This window comes from Pectinophora gossypiella, chromosome 19 (assembly GCF_024362695.1).
Source record: "Pectinophora gossypiella chromosome 19, ilPecGoss1.1, whole genome shotgun sequence".
NCBI lineage: Eukaryota > Metazoa > Arthropoda > Insecta > Lepidoptera > Gelechiidae > Pectinophora > Pectinophora gossypiella.
Window position 1 is genome coordinate 12,713,009 of NC_065422.1, and position 23,544 is coordinate 12,736,552.

General features: G+C 39.1%; 2 protein-coding genes across 3 annotated transcripts in view; both read right to left on the reverse strand.

Moving 5' to 3' along the window:
• Window positions 1-23,544, reverse strand: part of LOC126375676 (putative oxidoreductase GLYR1 homolog) — a 342,593-nt gene that overhangs the window by 150,087 nt on the left and 168,962 nt on the right. The window lies entirely within an intron of this gene.
• The window catches only part of LOC126375633 (uncharacterized), a 60,805-nt gene that overhangs the window by 33,126 nt on the left and 4,135 nt on the right, over window positions 1-23,544 (reverse strand). For both annotated transcript variants that reach the window (XM_050022655.1, XM_050022654.1), the window contains exons 2-3: window positions 21,280-21,436; window positions 2,790-2,900 (exon numbers count right to left, since the gene is read on the reverse strand). In XM_050022655.1, the coding sequence (XP_049878612.1) occupies window positions 2,790-2,900; window positions 21,280-21,436 (268 nt within the window). The remainder of the gene's footprint in view (window positions 1-2,789; window positions 2,901-21,279; window positions 21,437-23,544) is intronic.

A 23,544-nucleotide genomic window follows, 5' to 3' on the forward strand; every position in this document is an offset into this window, starting at 1 on the left:
ATCCAGCTATAATAGTTGCGCCAGACCGTAGGGTGTCTCCCTGATGCGGAGCAGTTTTCCAAGATCTGGAAGTTTTCCCATACTCACCGGGAGGTCCCGATCACACCCCCCATACATCATTTTCACCCCCCGACACTCCTTCTGGGAGAACAACTATGTCAGTCAGTCAGTCAGTCAGTGGGTTTGTAGCTATATATAATATAACTAGATGTCGCGTGGTTCGCTCGCAGCAAGCTGCTCGCGTGTCTTGTTTTCCCGCCATTTTTTTACCGCGATAGAATTTGACCAAGACTTGAATAAGTCTCGTGAAATCAAAAAAGTTCTAGGTGCTATAGTTTTGCCGAGCCGTAGGGTGTCTCCCTGATGCGGAGCAGTTTTTCAAGATGACATTCCGATCACACCCCTATACATCAATTTTACCTTTGAGACATTTTCTGGAAAAACAAAATTTTGTATGGCGGCCATCTTGTTTTTCGGCCATTTTGTTTTTTTTCACTGGCGATAAAATTTGACCAAGACTTTAATAGGCTTCGTGAAAACAAAAAAGTTCCAGGTGCGATAGTTTCGCCAGGCTGAAGGGTGTCTCCCTGATGCGGAGCAGCTTTCGAAGATCGAAAAGTATTTCCATACCCATTTTGGTTTTTTTTCACCAGGGATTGGATTTGACCAAGATTTAAATATGTTTCGCGAAAGAAAAATTGCTCCAGGTTTTATAGTTTTGCCAGGCCGTAGGGTGTCTCCCTGATGCGGAGCAGATTTTGAAGATAGAGAAGTGTTTTCATACTCCACAAGACGTTCCGATTACATCTCCATACACAGTTTTTACTCCCGATGCATTTTCTGAAAAAACAAAATTTTGTATGGCGGCCATCTTGAATTTCCGCCATTTTGATTTTTTTTCACCCACAATAGAATTTGACCAAGATTTAAATAGGTTTTGCGAAAAAAAATTTGATCCAGCTATAATAGTTGCGCCAGACCGTAGGGTGTCTCCCTGATGCGGAGCAGTTTTCCAAGATCTGGAAGTTTTCCCATACTCACCGGGAGGTCCCGATCACACCCCCCATACATCATTTTCACCCCCCGACACTCCTTCTGGGAGAACAACTATGTCAGTCAGTCAGTCAGTCAGTGGGTTTGTAGCTATATATATAATAAAATAATAATAATAATTACGTGTAATGTGCTTGTATTGTTGATGTGCCTAAATCTAATATCGGAATTTCCGTAAATCTACCGCTCACGTGTCTGCCCCCGCTCCGTTCATCACAAACTCCTCTACCCACTTTGTGATGATAGTCGTGATTCAGGCGTCACGTTGGCAACGCTTCAGCTCGTCCCAGACTGGTCCCGCATACCTAACTAGTCTACTCGATCCGCCACCACATCTCTTCTTCTTATCGTGTGGGTTGTGAGGTGGAATACCAACCTCATCAACCCTTGTGTCAGGGTTATTACTGAGCCGCCAAAAGCCCCTGACATGGCTCATGTAACGACTACATACCTACATCAGATGACCTGATCACCTGATTGTCGGAAAGTAAGATGATCCGTGCTTCGGAAGGCACATTAAGCCGTTGGTCCCGGTTACTACTTACTGATGTAAGTGAGTAATCGTTTCATGAGCCATGTCAGTGGACTTTGGCAGCTCAATAATTACCCCGACACCAGGGTTGATGAGGCTGGTACTCCACCTCACAACCCACACACTCTGTACAAGTGTACAATGCAGTCTCCCGAAGGACAAACGCCCAGTCCTGACGACCTGATTACTCTACATAGAGGTGCCAATCAGTTAGCGACTATTTTATTCTTACTCCAGTCTATGACGCAATCCGAAAGAGTGCAGATGTGCAGTTAGCTTATAAAAAAACAGTAAACAGTACAGATCAATGTGATATGTTCATTGGTCTATTAATGTATAATGAGGGTAATTAACATGTCGTTAGTTGTTTGATCTTTAGTCTTGGTAATGTCTTGATTAGTACTATTCTTGTTTACGTTGTTATTGTTGCTTCTCTGGTTTCCTTCTCTATATTTCTTTTTAATTTATTGTTAGGTTGGTTTATAAATTGTAAGGTGGCCGGCTAGTTGGCTGATATGGAAAGCGCCTCTCTCACCCGGTACAAAATCCTGAGGGTGTCCAGTTGGGCGCGAACCTCGGCTCATGGCATCTGAGAGGATTGTATTTGAAATAATTCATCGACTCTAGTGGGTTGATAGCGATAAGCGCTGAAGGAAGAGGAATGAGGCAAATCTTCGATAACGTCAGCGTTTTTGGTACCTATCGGAGTTCAGACTCAACAAGCACCTACATAGAATGGAGCTGACCGAGTCCCCTTTATGCAGATTCTGTTTAAAGAAGGATGAGACGCCATTACACCTGCTGTGCAGCTGTGAGGCTCTCATACACAGTAGAAGCCGAATACCGGGGGGCCACATAATGGATCCCCAGGTGGTCATGAAGCTTCCTCCAAAAAGACGCTCGATCTAATCGAACGGATTGGTTTGAAGGAGGAGTTTTAAATATATGTAGGGATTTGGCCACAATAGGTCTAGCTAAGTCGCCTGCATTAATTCGAGCCCTCTCAATACACAAATAATAATAATAACCTATCGGAGTTTTGAAGGGTTTGTTGTCGCGAGCTGATTGGCTGCATCCGCGTAATCGGGTCGTCAGGATCGTATATTACGTCCTTCGGGCGCCGATACTTTTCAAAACCGTCCCTGAGCGGGTTGTATTTGGAAGCTGCAACTACACGAGTAGTATATATAGTGAGTACTCTGACCTTTCTCCTTGTCGTCCTTGCGGCTCTGGTCGAAGAAGCCGGTGGTGAGCGCCTTCCTCTTGAGCAGGTAGGCGCGCCGCTTTGGCTTCGTCGTTGCTACCGCCGCGTTCTCTGGAACATACACGTTTACATATTAATCAGTATACATTTCTGGCCAAGTAAATAGTATATTAATGCCATCCGAGGCAAATCTAAAAAAAGTCATGTAAAAAGGGGTGTTACGGCAGGGTAGCTCCATAAAAAGCTTCGATTACTGTCACCAAACGGTTCAACAAAATCGATATCGCGAAGCGAGTGGATTGAAGTCCAATGTTTCAGAATGGGACCATCCACTCTAAAAAATAGTCATATTATTTTATTTTTATTAATAAGGTTTTTTATTAACAAGCTCTAAGAGAGAGAAAAATAAATCGAAACCTCGGGGTTTCGGTCGGCCCTAAGTGGAACCTTGTGAGAAAATTTTAATCGAAAAGAATTCAGACTCGGACGGGACTTGAACCCACAGCTCTTGGCAAGCCGGGACGACTGTGTTAACCATTACACCACCTCCTAAGTCCATGTGAAACTTTTCGATCATCGTCATTAAGCCGACGCCGGCGCTATCTATCTAGAATATTGAGTACTATTATTACTTAGACCGAAATGTAGATTTCAACTTAAATCGTAAAGATATGACATCTTGGCTTATTTTTCAATGACTTGATTTATTTTTTTTGGGGCGCCTCTCTTCCTTGTAATTGCGAAGAAGCAGTCTTCGCTTCGGCAAACAGGGAGGCGCTATAAAATCGCAGAAATCCAAACAGTATCTTGAACGCATCATAGTACTGATCACGCAGCGCGCTTTATGAGGTACATTCACACAAAAGTATATATAGATGACGCTGTACAAATTTAACGTGATAATTACCTATATTCTTATTGCTCGGGTACATAATAGGCTGGTTTCCAACTAGTCAAATCAGTTACTTTTTACTGAACGTCAAAACACAAAATTACTATGAAAGGAAATTCGTATGAAATAGCACAGTGTGACGTCATAGAAAAACGGACTTAATATTACGTTTTTCTTGATTAAAGTTCTAGAAAACAGTAAATGTTTTTCGTTAGGGCCATTTGTACCTAAGAACAAAGATAATACGTCTGTTATCCATGAAATTACAAGACTAAACGAAGGCAACTTTGTACGGTCACGAGCATTAATATGTATGCACTTTGGTACCATGTCACACTAACTTTTTTGACTAATTGAACTGTAAGTCTCACTAAATGTCAAATATGTTAGTGCGACAGAGTCCTAAAGTGGGTACATTATATTGCTCATGACTGTACACCACCATCTATATTTTTGGGGAGCGTAGCCTAGAAAGGCCTTCATTATAATTAATCATTTCAGCACTAATGGCGCAATGCAGTAAAGTGCATTCGTTAATTATAGTGTATAAATAGAAAGCAATTAGGTATATATATTATCTCCACGACTCATTAGAATTTTACACAGATTGCCCGCTGCTAATTCACACGCTATTTTAGTAACAGTCGTGGTAGCCCAGTTGGTAGAACACTTGCCTCTCGCTTTGAGGTTCCAGGTTCGACTCCAGCACAGGCCTAAACCAACACATTCCTGAGAAATGCTTTTTCGGAGGTACGTGACCTAACCTGTGTTGGGCTGGTTTTCCCTTCGCGGGTTGGAAGGTCAGACAGGCAGTCGCTTCTGTAATAAAAAACCGGCCGAAGCGAAAAAGGCCCTGTGAAAAACGGGATAATGCTAGGGAGATGGGGTTCTTACTGCGTTAAAAGCAGGGATATGAGACTCCCGATATTTCGACACTGTTGCAAGTGCCATGATCGCAAGGGATGATTATTATGTGTTTTAATTATGATAATAATCGCGTAAACTTAAAACAAGATGATGAATTGTTTGAATAATTCAATGGAAGGCCTGCCATTCGAAAGGGACAATAAATACTCCCCCGTGGGCGGGCTGATAAGGGCCTTAATGGCCTAATAAATATAGACCGGGCATTCGAAACATACCAGACATACCAAGCATGTATAGGGTATAAATAGAATATATTTACTGACACACTGTCATATGACCACGGCGCCTGACGTTGTGATGACGAGGGATTTGTTTGTAAAACAAACTGCATGCGTGGACGCTTGTTATTGGCTTTTAAAGTATTCGTTACGGTGTCACTAACACTCATACCTACTTGTATGGCTACCTGTATGTACTTGTAAGGGGTGTTAGTGATATCGCAACGAATACTAAGGGGGTGATTCAAACCATGATTCTGAGTTAATATCAAGTGGAATTTTCTGTCGCAAAAAACAAATGTTTTCCATTCTAAGTATACTTTTTCGATAAAAACTCAGAGTAATGAGCTGAATCATCTCTCTCAGTGTTCGTTACGATGTCACTTACATTTCAGATTACGATTCAGACCATGATTCTGAATTTCCTATCGGAAAATTCATGAAAATGTTAGTATTTTTTAAAATTATTTTCAGGTCACTAGCACTCTGTACAATCATAAGTACAAATGTGTTTGCTAGAATAAAAATAAAATATCATCATCTCCTTAATCTAGCGTTATCCTGTTTTCACAGTGTCCCGGAAGCTAATCTAACTTGAGGATTTGACAGGCCTTTTTACAGAACATTCAAACGGGAATACCAGCTCAATTACAAGTTAGATGGGGCACATACCTCCAAAAATAACATAAACAAGAAAATGATCATCTGTGCTAAATAAAAAGTGACGCATTGAGAAAAACATGTTTTTGAATATTTGGAAACTAGGGGAAAACCGGGAATGGTTTTGTTGTTAGATAAGATAGGAGATTACGGAGAACGGTAGACCGAAAAGAGCGTGGCTCTTAAATTAGTGATGAGGGGATAGCCTGTGAATTGAACATAAAAGTGAACCAACCACAGATTTATTTTATCAGCTGCGAAACGAATGTTGGTAACTATGGGGTACTTTCCTGTTTGCGCAATAAAGTATTTGTTATGTTGTGTTGTTACTTTTTCGATTAGAATATTTTCTATTACAAAGAAACAGAAATAAACTTATATGTGGGATATAGAAATAAAACGGGATATTTTAAATATCTTTACTCCTTATATTTTAACAAAATCGTCTAACCCGACCGACATCATCGCACCAAAGACCCGCCTTTCTTACTTTTTAAAACTCCCTTACGTCCCATTCATTAACCATCCTCCTTTCATACCATAAACAATCAAATTCCATAGTATTCTCACATACTTCTTTCAAAATTGCCAATTTTTTTATGAAATAATAAAATCAGTTAAAAATAATTAAGAAAACTTGCTTTATACTAATTCCTCTAATTTTAAAGTAGCCACTAAAACATTCTAACATTAGAATGCTCAATGAACCCGACAGTTGGTCAGCAAGCTAAATAACCGTGAAGTCTGGCGCCCAACTCGAAATAATAACATCTGCAATATTTGCGGGAGCGTCGCCATTTTGTTTTAATAGAGATTTATTTGACAGTCGCCGCCATGACAGTTTAGAATGTGGGTTAAGCTCGGCACTCACTGGCAGTTTGGTAAGACCGAAAAGTGGATGGATTGTGTACAAGACTAGGAATTGCCAGCTGCTTATTCGGATGGAATCTGTAACGATATCAACCTCTCTAGTCGTCATCGCTTTTATCAACTTTAGGTTCTGGCAGTTTGTCTTCTTAACAATCGTTCTCGAGGTCAAAGAGGCCACATCAAAGCATTAATTGCTTTTTGATATTAATTTGTTGGTACTGCGCCCTTTCTTTTGTATGCGCAATCAAATTGTAATATTGCTTTTTTAGATGTATGGTTTCGATGTGGCCATTTTAACCCCCCTGTTTATCACATTCGAGTTGATTGTAATAGTAAATATTTTAAAACACTTAATACCGGGTTCATACCGCATTATAAACGGCCTCCATGGTCCAGTGGTTGAGTGATGGGCTCACGACCCGGAGGTCCCTGGTTCGAATCCCGGTGGGGACATATCACAAAAATCACTTTGTGATATTGTGATCCCTAGTTTGGTTAGGACATTACAGGGTGATCACCTGATTGTCCTAAAGTAAGACGATCCATGCTTTGGAAGGCACGTTAAGCCGTTGGTCCCGGTTACTATTTAGTGATGTAAGTACGTAGTCGTTACATATGAGTCATGTCAGGGTTGGATTTTTTTTAACTATTACTATTAGAGAAAGTAACGCTGTCTTCACTTGATAATTGTTTTAGACAAAATATAATTAAGTATATTTATAACCAGCGACAAGACAATGTCAAATAGCTATTATAAGCTCAGTTGACACGTGTGAAGATTTAAAAAAAGATTTCAACGTGTTGGTGGCTAACCTAGATGTTTCGTAGATATACAGGGTGTTAGTGACATCGTACCGAATACTGAAGGCGATGGTTCAGACCATGATTCTGTGTTGATATCAAGTGAAACTTTCCGTCGCAAAAGTATGGAACAGAAAATATTTAAAAAAGTCAGAATCACCCATAAAAGTTTTTGTAAGGATGTCATACCATACATTGTTATACCATAGGGCTACTGCGATACAGGGGAAACCCTAGTGCAGGGCCCGCTATTAACTTGTGTTAATTTTACTTTATTTGGTAAATAAATATTTTTTACTTTTTTTACATAACGAGGCGTGTGCCCCGTACAACGCTTTCCTCAGACCTCGCTCATGCGTCGTAATGTTGTGTGCGTCAAGCTAGCGGCCTCAAAAAAAAAATGGGCACGAAAAAATAATTTGACCATACCAAAAAATAGTACTCTTATTGAAAAAAATAGTACCTGTTGTAAAAAAATTAGTACCATCACGGTTCTGGATTTACAGCCATGTTTTATTGCACTTGCTAGCTTGACGGTGAGCGAAATTTGGCGAGAGTTAACGACAAGGTCTTTCGCTTTGATTTAAACGCCAAAAAATAGTACCGAAATAGTACTCACCCCCTGCAAAATACCGAAATGAGTACTTCAACGGTTCCAAAGTTATAAAGGCAGTTCTTTGATCCCGCTGGCTTGACGTTTAGAAAATACCTATTATCTGGGGAACGCTTGCATACTTCAGTATGTAACTAATGTCAATAAACTCGTATGAAATAGTACTTCCTACCATCATAATTTTGATCCGATTCTCTTTGTAGAAATATGTTACAAAATCATCATAACCTATAACATACATTTGTTGTAGATACAGTCACGTAGACAATTACATAACCTCACAATCTATTCGTAAGTATTGCCATCGCCAGTATTGCCATTTTGGAGGTCTACCCTACCATTTCTTTGCACTTCAGAGTGTTGCTATTACAAAAAATTGCTATTGCATACACCCATATGCAATAATTTTAATAGAAAATGGCTGCATGGGTCTAGTTCTTATTGAAAACAATCTGTGATTTTAATACATCATAATACATTTTTAATCTGCTGTTTTATTTTATAATTTATACCTTCATGTTCAATTTGTTACGGATCGAAGTGTTTGTTAATAAACAATTTGCAGTATTTGTAGAATAACTCAAAGAGTTTCAACAACGATATTACTTTCATCTGACAACATTCTTCTTGAGCATGTGTAATAATTTTGTTCGCGACTGTACCTGTCTTGATAAATGTATGACATAGGTTATATACCTTTTTGACATATTTCTACAAAGAGAATCAGGTCCAAATTATGATGGTAGGGAGTACTATTTCATACGAGTTTATTGACATTAGTTACAAACTGAAGTATGCAAGCGTTCCTTAGATAATAGGTATTTTCAAAACGTCAAGCCAGCGGGATCAAAGAACTGCCTTTATAACTTTGGAACCGTTGAAGTACTCATTTCGGTATTTTGCAGGGGGTGAGTACTATTTCGGTACTATTTTTTGGCGTTTAAATCAAAGCGAAAGACCTTGTCGTTAACTCTCGCCAAATTTCGCTCACCGTCAAGCTAGCAAGTGCAATAAAACATGGCTATAAATCCAGAACCGTGATGGTACTAATTTTTTTACAACAGGTACTATTTTTTTCAATAAGAGTACTATTTTTTGGTATGGTCAAATTATTTTTTCGTGCCCAGTTTTTTTTTGAGGCCGCTAGCTTGACGCACACGTAATGTTTGCTTAGTTGTAAGCCAATAAACTTTAAAGGTAACTTTCTGCTACGACACATTGCGTAGGCTTTCGTAGATGTTTGCTACGCCACCGGCTAATCGTAGCAATCCCCAACCGTAGCAAAGTGCGATGCAAAAACACAATAAGGGGGATTAAAAACCGACATCGAAGCAATTCATCTAACAAAGCAATATTGCTATTTGACATTTGTTTGCATTGCGCACTTACTTTTATATGCGCAAATGTCAAATTGCCATTACTTTATTAGATGACTTGCTTCGATGTGGCCATTTTAACCCCCAAGTACCTTACTTTTAGTTCTGGAGGGTTCGCTTCTCGGAGGGGAGTGGGCTGATTACTTGATTGTCCGAGAGTAAAATGAAACATGAATTCGAAAACAGGTGCGAAAATCATTCGTTAGGTCTATGCTGGGATTAGAACCTGCGACCACAAAGTGGGAGCTCTTCAAACTGGGCCAATGTTTTTTATGGTGTCAAATCTCGTCTATTCCTCTTTCGGTAACACAAAAGTTATTTAATATATTTGAAGCCAATTCCTATTTATCACTTGTTGACGCATCTATTATCAGGCATGCTAATCTTAATGCATGTTTTCGTGAATGTAATAGTTGGTGACATAAAATATGAGAGGCAATTTGTTAGCGATATCTCTGATCTGTGGACGTCATTATTCTTTATAACCTTCAGTGGGCAGCTCGAGGGATCTCTTGAGATTTTCTTAGTAGATTTGTCCAGCCAAGTAGTTAATGCCATCTGCCGTAAATCTACAATAAGTCACGTAAAAAAAAGCTTTTAAATTAGTGATGATGACCGCTTCGGGGAACAGGCGTGATGATATGTTATGTTGAATTATATTTGTCTCTTTTTAGACGAGTGTCATCATCATCATCAGCCCATTAACGTCCCCACTGCTGGGGCACGGGCCTTCCCTATGGATGGATAGGGAGATCGGGCCTTAAACCATCACGCAGGCCCAGTGCGGATTGATGGTCATTAGCGACTGCTAATGCAGCCGGGACCAACGGCTTAACGTACCTTCCAAAGCACGGAGGAGCTCGAGATGAAAACTTTTTTTTTGTGGTCACCCATCCTATGACCGGCCTTTGCGAAAGTTGCTTAACTTCAACAATCGCAGTTTACCGCTGCGCCACCGAGCTCCTCCGAGACGAGTGTAATGCATAATAATAAACACGGAAGTAATTATGTATGTACGCTTGATTGTTTAATTGTGTACGGCACAACGCATACATCGCACGCGTGGGAGAGAACAGATGCCATCTCTTTATACCCACCTGAATACTCCTGCGCACGTTTACCGACTCATTTAATATCAGCTGATATTTCAGATTATTTGAATTTTTAACTCACTGCGGTTCTGTATAGGCTTGCTTCTCAAACGGGGAGTGTCGGTTCGAAGGTCGGTACCGGACTTGCACTAATAAGTTGTTAGTTACTTAACTTACAATACGTCACGACAAAAAAAAATGTATACATTTTACACTGTCTTAAGGTCTGTTATGTTAGATTTAATAAATGTACCTACGGGTCTATCAATTTCGAGGTCTATGATTTAAACATTTTGACGAAATAAAACTGATGGAAAACACGAAGTCTTACTATTCAGTAACTCTATTGGGAAGGAAATTCCCAATATATATATCCAGACATCGGAGAAAAAGTCATTTGCGCAGGATATATTATAGTGCTACCCTCCTATAACTACACACAAAATTCGTTAGGCCAGCTTTATTGTGTGCCGTATGACCGGACCTTCAAGTCGAAGTTCGGTTTCGTCAGCCACATCAGAGCCCACCACAACAACGACCCGGGATAGATATTTAGGAGTCGCCGTCGCCGGATACGGTTTGGACGACATGATGATTATAGTGCTCGGTGTGCGCGCCTACACAGGAGCACTATAGTCGTTTTGTTTCATTTGTGCCCAGAATGTAAACAAACAACAAAATCACTGAAATCTCCCAATCTTTTTACTTTTTCGCGGCTAACCTGACATATATAGCTATAAAATAAACAATATTTTACGGGCACACGCAAAAACTATGAAATATTCACAAAATTACACCAAATTAATGATTTTTTTCGGAACACTAGAAAAGTGAGGTTATCTGTCAAGCGTTTTTTTTTTAAATTTTATCGTATTCGTAGCGCTTTCAATGCATTTAGCTCATAGTTCATATCACAAAATTGAGTGAGTCATTCATTATATTCAGATTGGTGTTGTGGATGATAAATTTATAGGACTGACATGTTAGGTAGACTTTTAAACAGATTTTATAAGGCGCGGCGTCTACTTTTCTTTCTAAATAAATCAGAACACAATGAAGAACGTATGGATAGGAACGCTAATTATATCATTTGATTTGATCCCGATATACGCCTTCGTCATGAAATTGCATTTTTAGTAGAAAAATAACGGGCTTCTTATTAAATGTAGATAATGGACATGATATTGATGCTCAACCGCGCATCAAGTTCTTTTGACTTTTGACATTTTTTTTACTTTGGCCAGTAGTGTTCTATTTAAATTAAAATTACTTACGGCTTCCACAAAAGAGATTATGTAGCACAATGTCAACAGTATCCAAGTCACAAGCAAAGTCGGAGTCCAAATAACGACAGCCAAAGTCGTTAGTCCGTAGCACAACAAAAGCAGCCAATACACTTGCAAATCGGAATACCAGGGGAAAGCTAAGTCAAACGAAAAAGAACACACTACAGAACAACCACGAAAACGCGTACACATGACAAAAGCCAGGGAACGAGTGACGAGACGAGCGACAAAACGAAATTATCCCAGGGCTGCCAGATGAAAAAAAGGCATGATCGTACGTCAACTACAAAAAAATCGTATTCCAAGGAAATTTTGAAATGAAAAGATAGTACAACTTAAAAGTTCAAAGTTTTTATGAAAAATGAGAATAATTCGTTAAGAATCAGAAAAATAATGCTATAAACTAGACTTATACTAATTTTCTGAGGTTAATTTTGCGTGTGATTCACTGAACATTTTTTTTAGTCCGAGTCAAATGTACGTTTTATAAGACATTCCGCTATTTTTTAAATATTTTTTGAAGATTGTTTCGAAAACGATTATGCCCTGTGATAAAAAAATACATTTTAATAATTCATTACGTTCTATAATATGAGAAAAAAATAGGCACCTTATACCTAAAATCTGTTCGAAGTCTAGGGATTATAAATCATGTCATGACAGTCCTACTAATTTATCATCCAAACCTATCTGATTTTATAATGAATGATTCACTCACGTAAGTGGAATGAACTATGAGCATTGGAACCACTACGAATTCAATTAAATTTAAAAATAAGTTGTTTTATTTGTACATGTGTCTTATGAATTTAATAGATAAATGAATCAGTTCCTTTAGAAAGAAATCTAAAACTTTCCCATCCTTAGTTATGTCACAAATGTCACTGGCGGCCATATTGTTTACATTCTGGGCACAAATGAAACAAAACGACTATATCTCGTCCTGACCTCACTATTCCCAGTGGAACGGAAAGCCGTTACAACCAGAGAGAAATTCCCAATAGTTCAACTGGTAAGACAGTAAACTGGTAGGTCAGTAAAACTACTGAGAACAGGGAGAAAAGACACAATTCCTCTGTCGGTTTTTCCGACATGTCCGGAAATAAACAGCTTATTATTATTGCGTATGGCAGACAAAAATAAAATATCCTGCGTGGATCATATATCCAGCTGAACCTGCCCTAACCAAGTTTCTGCCGCATCCGTCACACAATGCAGCTCGGCTATGCCACCTGGGAACCGGCGTAGAGAGCACTCGTTCACTATGTGAAAAAGAAACAGCTAAACGCGTTGTTTACCATTTTACATACACATAATACACATACAAAAACTCACGCCCGTATTCCCCGAAGGGTTGGGCAGAACTACAAATAGTCAAGAAACTATTTGCAGCCACTTTTGATACATAGTCCTAAGGTGGATAATGATAAACCGTATGATGATAGGGGATCAGCCTATCGCTCTTACAGATGATCCATCATGTTCGACAGGATGCTGCCCCTTTGTCGCCTTTTACGACATGCACGGGAAGATAGGCAGCTGAACGCATTCTGTTTTTTCTTTACTCCCACTCCAGCAGAGGAGTGTTTACCATTTTGTATCCCAAATTCAGACGAAGTATACAGACACCTAAAGATACCGCGCGTGCTATAATTAGCCGGTATGCGCGGTATGCGTTGTTCGTGCCTCGTTATCTTAAATGCGTTCGGGCGACAGTTTGAGCAGAATGCATGCTACAGTCTTACATGACACGCATGCTGAGAGAATTTCGCTTAGAACTGAGCGAGATTTTTCTTCTTCTTAACAAAACATTTTTAAAAAATGCCGGCGTGGTTGACGATTTCGGGTCGGCTAATTCTTTCAAATATTTTCCTCTCAGACGACGCCCTGAGACGAGGTTCGCGCCCAACTGGGCACCCTCAGGCCTGTTATCTTAAACGTTGTACCGGGTGAGAGCCTTCAGAGCTCCCCATTTGTCCGGCCAAGTAGTTAATGCCATCTGCGGCAAATCTACAATAAGTCACGTCAAAAAAAAACAAAACAGCAGCTCACGACTATGTACCAATTGTGGTAGTCAGAGGAATACCTATTCCTCGCAAGATTACTGCTTACGAATTACTTATTACCAATAGCAAATACCCAAGTGTGTCAGGATCGAAGCAAATGGAATTATATAGTCTCTGCTTACCCCGGTGGGAAATAGTCATGAGTTTATGTATGTAGCAAATACCTAAGTATACGTACATTCATACGATCACGCCTATTTCCCATTGGGGTAGGTAGAGACCACAGGGTTCCAAATGCTTTTTGTTTTTATAGCACGTCTTTTGCTTAGGGAAACTCACAAAGAGAAAATTTAAATTATGACGATACATAGATCTAATAAATTTCGCATGGACAGGATGTGGACCCGGTGGTGTAATGGTTAACACGCTCGTCCCGGCTTGACAAGAGCTGTGGGTTCAAGTCCCGTCCGAGCCAAAATTCTTTTAGATTTAAATTTTCTCACAGAGTTCCACTTACTACTCTGTGTACTAATTACTTTGTTTTGTTACCTAGTTTGGTTAGGACATTACAGGCTGATCACCTGATTGTCCGAAAGTAAGACGATCCGTGCTTCGGAAGGCACGTTAAGCCATTGGTCCCGGTTACTACTTACTGATATAAGTACCTGCGTAGTCGTTATATGAGTCATGTCAGGGGCCTTTGGCGGCTGAATAGTAACCTTAACACCAGGGTTGATGAGGTTGGTAATTCACCTCACAACTCACACGATAGAAGAAGACTTACTAAAGTCGAACTTTTAATCAGCTGCAGTAAACTGACGTTTCAAAATGTCATTCCGTAAAATAATGTTGCCATCCTAATCTCAATAGGGATGTGATTTAGTTCACTAAAGATCAAACCGTTCCACAACTAACGTAATACTTAATTTACATAGATTGTCATACTAACATCAATATGGACCATAGTACTTCGAAATAAATTATTTGATTTGATTTAATTCTATTTTAATTATTCATTTATTTAAAAGCAAAACCAAACTGATCATTCATTGAATGATTCAGTCACTCACTTAGTTACATCCCTATTTATTTTTCTTCAAAAAGCGGCAGTCCACAAAACGTCATTTTACTGCAGCTCAAAAAGTTCGACTATGGGATCCTAACACACCAATTTCGCGTCTCCCACTCTCATCAAAGACTTCACGCACGCTCGCCGGTTTAAAGCACTCTTGACGCATTCAAGTCGAAAGCAATGATTATAATGTCAATTTAAGTCCTCCTACACAAGCAATCCCATGAGAATAATCTCTTAACGGGCCCATCGCAGTCGTGTGATCACGCGCAATCGGTGACATTTTCATCTGAGCGTTGCCAACTATGATATGAGATACAGGCTGATCTAAGACTCTTCTTTCTACTAAACGGTTAACCAATAAAGCTTGTTATTGACAATGACTCGTTAATGGACTCTTTTTTTACCTTTGATGGGTTCGCTCTTGGCCTCAGACTTGCTCGAAGGCATTGACGCCTGAGGTGGAGCGAGCTCGCCCAGAAGGTGTCTGTTCACTCTGGCCTTGAAAGCACCCAGGTTATATGCATTCGGAAATACAGAAGAAGACAGAGAACTACAAAGTCTAGACTGCAGACGAAGGATAACTTGTTTCCACCAACCCATTCCATCTACGGACAATTAAGCGTCGGCTGGTATTTCTATTAATCGACCTTAGCGGGCCGATATCGATAAGCGCTGAATATGAGAATTCCCCACGCCGCCAGCGGGGTCGATATCGGGGTTCTGAAGTCCAGAAATATAGACCGAAGACTTTGTGATCGATTCTGGATCAACATAAACTCACGCCTGTAATCCATAATGGGGTGGTCTGAGCTACAAGTAAACAAAGACTCTTGCAACCACTGTTGATACGAATTCCTAAGATGGAAATGATGAACCTTATGGTGACAAAGGTCTATCGCCATTTACAATTATCCATCATGTAAGAAAGAACACAATTACTATGTCGGATTTTACGACACTCCCGTGTAGGCAAGATAATTGTGTCTTTTATTCGGTTCCAGTACAGTATAGAAGCAATTTATTTGTCTACGCACCCTGTATATAGCCTCATGCGTGAGCGCCACTGGGCGGTGTCAACGGTGACGTCACGCTGCGTCACGCTTGCGTAACTCCCGCGCAACATATGCGTATTTATTTAGGGTGGCCATCTTCAAATAACTCACATCTTGCAATGTGTCAAGTTAAAAATAGACCATTGTCGAGTCACCTGTGTTAATGTTGCAGCTTTGACTGTCGGGTCAAGTCGGGTAAGGACTGTTTTTTTTAGATTTTGCCGAGAGGATTGTTGTGCGGTGCGGCGCATGCGCTACTGCATATAATATAATCTGTTCTCCTTATGTGGACTGTAAGTTCGTGGCACAGTTATGTGGAGTAAAACACTTGCATTTGGTACTTTAAATCTATTATCGCTGTGTCACGAAGCAATAATTGAAACAATACATCGTTTTATTCGTGGCACGGTAAGGCTGCGTTTCTTCAGAGATGTGCAGGAATCGATCAATCACCGTGAAGGAGTAAGTGACAGAGCTTCTTCGTTTTTGCTCTCTCGATCGCTGTGATTGGTCAAATCCGCACATCTCCGCTCTTCTCCGCCCATCTCCGCGTCAGTGAAAAACCGGCCTAACAGATGACTCGAAATTATCTGTCTCTGTCTGTGCAGTACTGTGAGAGAGTGACGGGTGACGTATGTCGAGGCGAGAAAGAGTCGCACTAAGCCCGCAGAGAGACTAACCTAAAGTTGCCATACTTACATACTATAAAAATGTTTTATGTTAGTGTTGCCGACAAAATGTTATAAAAAAATGGACCCAAACGTAAATGGTGCATTTTTCAAAGTGCCTACCTATAATTATAATTTTGGTGGCACAATTTTCAAGATGCCTTTCGATCGACCTGAGTGGTTTATAAAGCACTTAATTATTTGTAACCAACACTTTGGTGACATACAAAAAATGCCCTACAGAAATTAAGGTTAGAAGCACCTGTAACAATTCACCAAAACAATATTACACGCTTAAACAGGACGCTTTTATCGCTTGACTACGTCTTTCGATTTCTTTTTTAACATAATTTAAATTAATTTAGATGTTTCTAAATAAATGATAAAGTTCTTAATCACATTGGAAAAGAAATCCCATTAACAAATATCAAAAGAGACGACGACAAACGCATTAGCTCAACAAAAACAAAAAAGAAGTGACCCAATAAAATTTACAAACAAGTGACGCATACAAGAGGAATGTCGCAAATGTGACACAGTCTTACAAAACAGTGAAGAATCTCATCAAATCATCACTAATTTAAAAGCCCACGCTTTTGTCAGTGTAGCATTCTCCATTCTTGACTATGAAAGGCCAATTCCTTCACTTCCTTATAAGACACGACGTTCGCCTTCTCTTTAATCTGTCCCATATAAGCTCTACTTGGTCTTTCCCTTCCTCTCTTACCTTGTAACTTATCTCTTCTGAAGAAACTAGAAGAACTAGTTTCTTCTGAGTGAAGAAACTACTCACTATAAATCATATGTCAATGAAATACAGTTCAAAGATAAAGTAGCTAATGAGTATAGTAAAATAGATGAGATTGTCCATCCTAGTAGCTCAGCAGCCTCGTATTGCGACCTGGTTCGAAGCCAGACGGAGCCGGGAAAGTAAGGTGATGCCGACAATATTATTAGCAAATATTTGGCTATTGACTCGGCCGCACGGGTTAACAAACAAGACTCGTGTAAACTCGACACTAGTTCTAGAAAGGAGTATGTTTGTTTTGTAACGGTTCATTATTCACTATGTCAAATTTTTACTTATACATTTTGTGGATTTTCTACAAAATATAGCCGAATAAATGTAGAATCTAATCCGCACCTCCACCAACCTGCAATGAAGCACCGTGGTGGAATATGCTCCATACCCCCTCCGGTTGATTGAGGGGAGGCCCATGCCCAGAAATGGGAGAAAATAGAGAATAACGCGAACCAAGAAATTTGCAAAGCTGCTGAAATTGGAACTAATCAATAGTGGAGTATAAAATACAGAAAATACGACAATGATGATTTCTACATTCTTAGCAAAAAAAACCATAAAGTATTATTTGTTATTTTCTTTTTTATACTTCTGATAACTACTGATAAAATAAAATACAAATAATAATATGAACGATACTTCCAAATCCACATCCAGAATAAAAGGATCTAACAAATCAACGGAGAATCAAAACTGTGAGTAACCAAAGCAACCATTAATTAACGAATAACCGTGCTACGAGGGGTCATAAATCAAGAATGTCCTACCGTTTAACAAGTCAATACAACAAAAGATTGCAGTTGCTGGCAAGGGACCAAGTTTCGCAAGTGGTGAGTTCATCACAGGCGAGTGAACGAGTCAAGAACTCCAGCAATAACTAACTCGATACACTCGTTGGCCGACCAGTAACGATTAACACTTGAATCATTAACGAGTTTGCAACGGGCTGCAACGACTGCGTCTCAAGCGGCACACTGTCTAGAACTTCTAACGATTTTACTGCCACTAAGATGTATGTTGTGGTAAATCGTAAAATTATGTTTATTACACAATTTGTTCTGAATCTGTGTGGTGGTGATTAAACTTTTACAAAAATAATCATTGTGATACTTTTGATAAATGCTTGTGCACAAGTGAGTGAGTGACAAAGCGCGAGGAATCTGGAAACTTAAACTACAATATTGAGCAAAATAGTCAAGTTTTCTAGTCTTCTAAAATGAAGCAAAGATTTCAAAGAGAGACTTGATTGATAAGCTGTATAATGACAATAGTAATAAATTTAATATGATAAGTTAGTAGTTATTTATTTTAAAATGTCACAATCGTGAAAGATTTGATTAGGCGTTACGGTAATAAGTCCAAAATGTGTCTACACTCAGCGGGATCCCCTGTCTGGGAGACATAAGAGTGATGCAGAGAATTAGATCTGGATTTGTTCTACTGAATTATGCTGAAAACAGAATTTGTTCCGTTAAAAAAACGGAAATACAAAGTTTTCTAACCGACCTCCAGCCAGCGGGATATTTATCAAAGTTAAGTCTGATGAAGTATAAATTGGTATTAACTTTTAGATCTGTTCAACAAAACAAAAAAAATACTTCTGCCGTCCTTACTTCAGCTACAATCAAGCTGCAATGAAACCTCCAGTCAGCGGACTTTTTCTCTCAATGACATTATTTTGTAACTTTTACACTAATCTAATAAAAATTAACCTATTTACGACTATAATTTCACTTAAATTACCTATTCGTACATCTAGTGCTTAAATTAAAAAGTATAGAATTTGAACGATATTATTTTAGTGTAAAAGTTACAAAAGAATGTCATTGAGAGAAAAAGTCCGCTGATTTTTAAGTTAATACCAATTTATACTTCATCAGACTTAACTTTGGTAAATATCGCGCTGGCTGGAGGTCGGTTAGAAAACTTTGTATTTCCGTTTTTTTAACGGAACAAATTCTGTTTTCAGCATAATTCAGTAGAACAAATCCAGATCTAATTCTCTGCATCACTCTTATGTCTCCCAGACAGGGGATCCCGCTGAGTGTAGACACATAAGTCCAAAGTGTGGACCACAGACGAAGGGTGACTTCTCTGTCGGTCTCTTACAGGATAAGTGTATCCGGTGCGTGATCACATGAACTTCACACGTTAATTCCACCCATCCATTCCTTCTACGGATAACTAGACGTCGGAAGGCAATTCATCCTTCCTCACTGCTGTTTTTTTTGTTATCTTCATCTTGCGATGGATGTACCTCTGACTACCCCAATTGGGTTATAATCGTAAGCTTACGTTATATTCTCACTGGCAATAACCCAGGAGGTTGCAGAATGTTGAGGGAAAAGACGTAATCAGCATATTTTTGACGTGACTTTTCGTAGATTTGCCGCATATGGAATTAACTACTTGGAGGGTTCTCACCCCGTACAAAAATGTATGACAACAGGCCTGAGGTTACACAGGTCCCGGACCTCGGGACAAGGCATGTTTGAGAGAATTGTCTAATAATTATAATCCCCTCAAACTAGAAAATGATTTACTTAATGATTTTGAATGAATTGAATAGGGTTGTTTCCAACTAGTCAAACATTACTTTTTACTAAACGTCAAAACACAAAAATTACTATGGAATTTGTATGAAAAAGCAACCTGTGATGTCACAGAAAAAATGTGACAAAATGTTTATTTATTTTTGTTTATTTAGGAAAAAGAAAAGTTTTTTGTCACCTTTAGATCTGTGTTTATTTAGTAATAGAATTGCATAATTTATCTTTCACCTAGGAAACGACCCAAATCTATTGCTTAGTCGAGACTGTGTTAAAATGACTAATGGTCTAAAACTTTATGTCTATTTGAGGACGTTTATTTATAAATGTAGGTAAGTACGGAGTCACTTTTTAGGTTGAGCTATAATTGGAACCATGTAGCAGCGTAGGATGAAAGTGTCGTGGGATCGTGTAAAAAAGGCACATAACAACATTAACAAATAGGCTAGTTTCCAACTATTCAAATCAGTTACTTTTTACTAAACGTCAAAACACGACATCGCTAAGGAAATTGTATGAAAAAGCACACTGTGACGTCATAGCAAAACGTGAAAAAATATCGAACTACATAATTAATACGTTTTTCTTGATTAAAATTCATAAATAAGTTAAATAGAAAAACTGTCTTTATTTAGTAGGTAATCAGAATTTAATAATTTATTCAAATTCAAATTCAAAAATATCTTTATTCAGTAGGTAACATAGTTACACTTTGAATCGTCAATTTTTACATAACGAACGTCTCATCCGCCTAAAACTACTGCAGCTTCTCACAACATGTATAGCCGGGGAAAAGAAGTTGTAAGAAAAACCTCGGCACAGGGCCCTAGACGTTCTTTAAAAAAATAAAGATTAAACATAAAATATTGGTATACAATTGAGTAATTTAGCTGCCTAATATCAGTTCTCAGGTATCTTGAAACTAGTACACGATCCCAATTTTTAATTTAATTACTTACGTAAAAGCTACTAGATTTATCTAGGGAAATTTTGCAGTTTCTTGCATTAGAAGCTTGGTCAACATTTGCAATAATAATCATTTCGCTATGTCTGCATTGGGATATTCCATGTCGCGGAAAATAGTTACTTAATGTAAAAAACCCCGTGATAAAAGTAATGGAGTGTGCAGGTTTATATCTCCTATACTCAAAGGTGGCTGGAAGAGATTGCTACTTAGCAATACTTTTTCTGTCTCTTTAGTTTTGTATTTCCTGTATAATAAAGGATTAAGTATGTTATATAAAAAAGAATATGTGTGTGAAAGGTGGTGCCGAGATGCCGACTGATAGAAATGAATGGAACAGGCATTCATGTTGTGCCGACCACACTTAGAGTGGGATAAGGGTAGGAGAATGATGATGATGGTTATGTTACACACCTAACCACACCACACCTTCACCTGCACCTTCTGATATAAGTGTTTCACACTTATTAGGAGGCCACAACTGCAAATATTAATATACTATCTCTGTTAAAGAATATTTTCTTTTAGAGAAGTGAATTCTGTATTAGATGAGACTATAGTCTCTGCTTACCCCGGTGGGAAATAGGCGTGAGTTTATGTATGTATGTATGTTTTTTAGGTCAAGGTCAAAGACACTCACCGTCGGGGATCTTGATGGTGGTGCCGAGGTTGAGCTGCTGCAGCCGCGCCAGCGCCGCCTGCTGCAGCGCGCGCCGCTCCACCTCGCTCAGCGTCAGCAGCGACGTGTCTGTCAGCTTCACGCAGCGCCCGCTGCCGTCCGCCCAGCAACAGCTGCCCTGCACATAACGCGTGACGTCATCACACCATCTTCCAACACCTTCCACTAAGCTCAGTGCCATAGATAGAATAAGATGGGATTCGGACCGGCAGTTGTCAATCCGGGAGCATTACACTACCAATGCCCTGGGGGTTAAAATGGCCACATCGAAGCAATTCATCTAAGAAAGCAATATTGCAATTTGACATTTGCGCATATAAAAGTGCGCAATGCAAACAAATGTCAAATAGCAATATTGCTTTGATTACCAAACTGTTATAGAAAGTGACAAAACATACACAAAACATAACAGCCTATGTACACGTTCCACTACTGGGCACAGGCCCCCCTCAATCAACCTGATAGGCATGGAGAATACTCCACCACGCTGCGCCACTGCGGGTTGGTGGTATAGAAAGTGAAGAAGAAGAAATTTGACATAAACAACATTTAAGATAAAACATGCATGGAAAACAAAGCACATTTTCCTGCAGCTAAAGGCCTAAAAGTTCCAATAAAAACAGTAAATGTTATATTACATATAAAATATTTCGTTGAACTAATAAACACATTAGCCAAATAAATCGATGCTGGCACATCACATCTTCTACTAAAAGATTACAAAAGCAACTATTAGAGGTTAAGAACATTGAAACAATGTAAAATAATATTATTAGTAACATACATAGATACGACTCACTTCCAGGCTCAGGTTTCCCTCAAGCAACCGGAGGGGATATGGAAAATTCATACAGAAGCGTTTATAGAGCATACCAACTCATAATGGAGCAGTGGCATATGGAACATAATTTTTTTTTTAAGAATGTCTATTGCCCTGCACCGAGGTGTTTCTTGCAGCTTCTTTTTCCCGGCTATACAGGCTGTAAGAAGCTGCAGTGGTTTTAGGCGGATGAGACGTTCGTTGTGTAACTAAGTTACCTACAGAATAAAGATATTTTTGAATTTGAATTTGTAAACCCTGCTCCGTTACGCATTAGTGATTAGACTAGTAACCGGGGCCAACGGTTTCACGTGCCAGTAACATTATAACTAACAAATTATTGATGAGTTTGATAATGATGCTAGAGACATTAACAATGGACAATAAACCATCATGCGTGTGGTCTATAATAAAAGGTCTCATTTAGTTTTCAGCAGGGTTCCACTGCAGGTGAGCTTGGCAGCTATCCAGACGAATTAAATAAAATAACATCGCGAGACGGGGAAGTTTAACCGATCCATAAATCTAATCCCGCAAACTAGACGAAAATGAAGTTGTTGACATTTCACATATTTATGGTAATTATAGCTGTATATATAGGAACTAAAGCGTTGTCGGTTAGTCTGTCACAGGCCACAAATATAAAAGACCACTGGATAGAAGCTCGTGAGTCATGGAATGATTATAAAATATGTGTTTTGTCTGAGAGCACGCCTACGACTTGTGGCTTTTAAAACGGCGAATCATTTGAGAACCCTGCATCTGTCTGAAATATTAATTTTGTTACGTTGTATTTTGCAGCGGATTCCGTTTTGTATGGAATGAAATAAGACAGAGTATCAAAAACCACTTAGTTATTACAAATTGTGTTTAAAATTTTTGGTAAAAACTTCCGCTGAATCTGAATTTCAATGTAGCATTTGCTACATAAATAAAGCACCTAACGACGAAGTAACAGTAGGTTACATTAAACAGAATGATAATCAGAGACATCGCAATTCTACATTCTGTAAACAGAACTGTTATGACGGAGCCCTTGATACGCAAACAATTTTTTAGCAAAGTGGTTTACAAATTCTTGGAATGAAGAAACAGGAATGCAAAAATAGTAGAAATTTGCGTCAAAACACACATGCGAAGAACTAGTCAATGTTTATCTGAACTTCTCCCGTCTATTAGTGAATTATTTGACTGGCAATACCATCAAAATATTTGCTGATTATTTTTTTTTGTCTGAAATACATCAGCTGGTAACTAGACCGTTATCTGACTGAGAGTCAAGTGAAAAGCAGTAGCGTTCAACTTACTATACGTAGTCATCATCAGCCCATTAACGTCCCCACTGCTGGGGCACGGGCCTTCCCTATGGATGGATAGGGGGATCGGGCCTTAAACCACCACGAGCG